The sequence below is a fragment of the Otolemur garnettii genome, unplaced genomic scaffold (genome assembly GCF_000181295.1).
Source record: "Otolemur garnettii isolate 467f Iridium unplaced genomic scaffold, OtoGar3 scaffold00064, whole genome shotgun sequence".
Classification (NCBI taxonomy): Eukaryota; Metazoa; Chordata; class Mammalia; order Primates; family Galagidae; genus Otolemur; species Otolemur garnettii.
This window is the reverse complement of record NW_003852459.1, coordinates 8,623,042-8,624,508: the sequence shown is the minus strand read 5'-3', so window position 1 is coordinate 8,624,508 and position 1,467 is coordinate 8,623,042. Positions and strand designations below refer to the sequence as shown.

Below are 1,467 nucleotides of genomic sequence, written 5' to 3'. Positions count from 1 at the left end.
ATTTTATAGTTCTAAAATTTCTATGTGGCTCTTTTTTATATTTTCTATTTCTTTGATAAAACTTTTTCATTTGTTTCAAGTGTTTGGAGTAACTCATTGACACATTTCTGTTATGGCTTAAAATCCTTGTCAAATAATTCTAACCTCTCCATTTATCTCAGTATTTGTATCTATCGTCATTTTTCATTCAGTGTGACATATTCCTGGTATGACAAGTAAATTCTTATTGAAACCAGAACATACTGGCATTGTGTTATGGCGCTCTAGAATTTATATTCTCTGCTTAAGAGGGGGAGGAGTGCTCATTAATGCTCCCCACGTGGTCTCTATCCAAGCCATGGGAAGGGGGTGTGCATATTGTAGCCTCACTACCTATGGGTAGTGGTGAAGTCTTGACTCTCTCCATTAATCCTCCTTTGATACAACCTGGGAGGATGAGGTAGAGGAATCTCATTGTTACTGATGGAGGTAGAAGCCCAGGTCCCAAAACATATTTTCCACTGCCACTGTTGGGAAGATCATATTACTGCCTGGAGGGGAAAAAAGCCCCCTTCCTTGTCTTTCTCTGATATAATCCCTGTAGGAAGGTCAGGGCACCTCATTACAGCCTATTGAGGATGGTAGTCAAGGCTCTTCATTCAGCTTTTACTGGTGTGGGTTAGACTACGACTTTTTGTGTGGTGTTTTTTTGGAGTAAACATCACTCTCAAACATCATGTAAACTTTTAGCCAGTTATTGTCTAAAAGTTTTCTGTCTTTCTAGACTGCCCCCTTCCTGGCTCTTTGCCTCGAGAAAACAAACTTTTATTGGACTTTATTTTGTCAGTCAGTGCCTATGATATTATCAGGTTGTTGAGTTTTTCAGCTCTTTGTCTAGAATATATGAGACAGAAAGAAAACCCAATGAATTTACTACCGTGTTGTTTCTTGGGTCCTGAAGTCCCTAGCTAGTCTGTCATTGTCTCTCCCCTTTCCAGCATCTTTTTAAAATTGTTGTTTGTTTTTCTGTTTTGTTTGTCTTTAGATATATAGTGTTCATGACTTTTAGCTTTACTTAGTGAGAAAAATAGAAGTCCATCTTCTCCATCTTTCCAGAAGTGGGGTTTTTAGCACGCTTAACATTTTAGGCTAGATAATTCTGTTTGGGAGAATTGTCCTGTGTGTGATAGAATATTTAGCAGCATCCATAGTCTCTTATCACTAGAAGCTGATAATCATCCCCAATATGACAGTCAAAAATGCCGCCTGATACTGACAAATATCCTTGGGGGGGGGGGCAGAAGGAAATTGTTCTTTGCTGAGATCTACCATTTTAGATTATAATCTTTTTGAGAATAAGGTTCATTCTTGTTGGTATCTGCATTCCTCCCAGCACATACCATAGAGATGTGTACAGCATAGGCATTTAACGTATTATCAACAGAATTGGATGGGTAGGAAGTATTTATCTAACCAACCTCTTCCACT

The 1,467-nt window shown here is 38.5% G+C and overlaps 1 protein-coding gene across 1 annotated transcript in view; it reads right to left on the bottom strand.

Annotated features, from left to right (window-relative positions):
* Positions 1–1,467, bottom strand: part of LYPD6 (LY6/PLAUR domain containing 6) — a 30,273-nt gene that overhangs the window by 7,143 nt on the left and 21,663 nt on the right. The window contains 1 exon segment of the mRNA XM_003803998.2: positions 159–203. Within this exon segment, the coding sequence (XP_003804046.1) occupies positions 159–203 (45 nt within the window).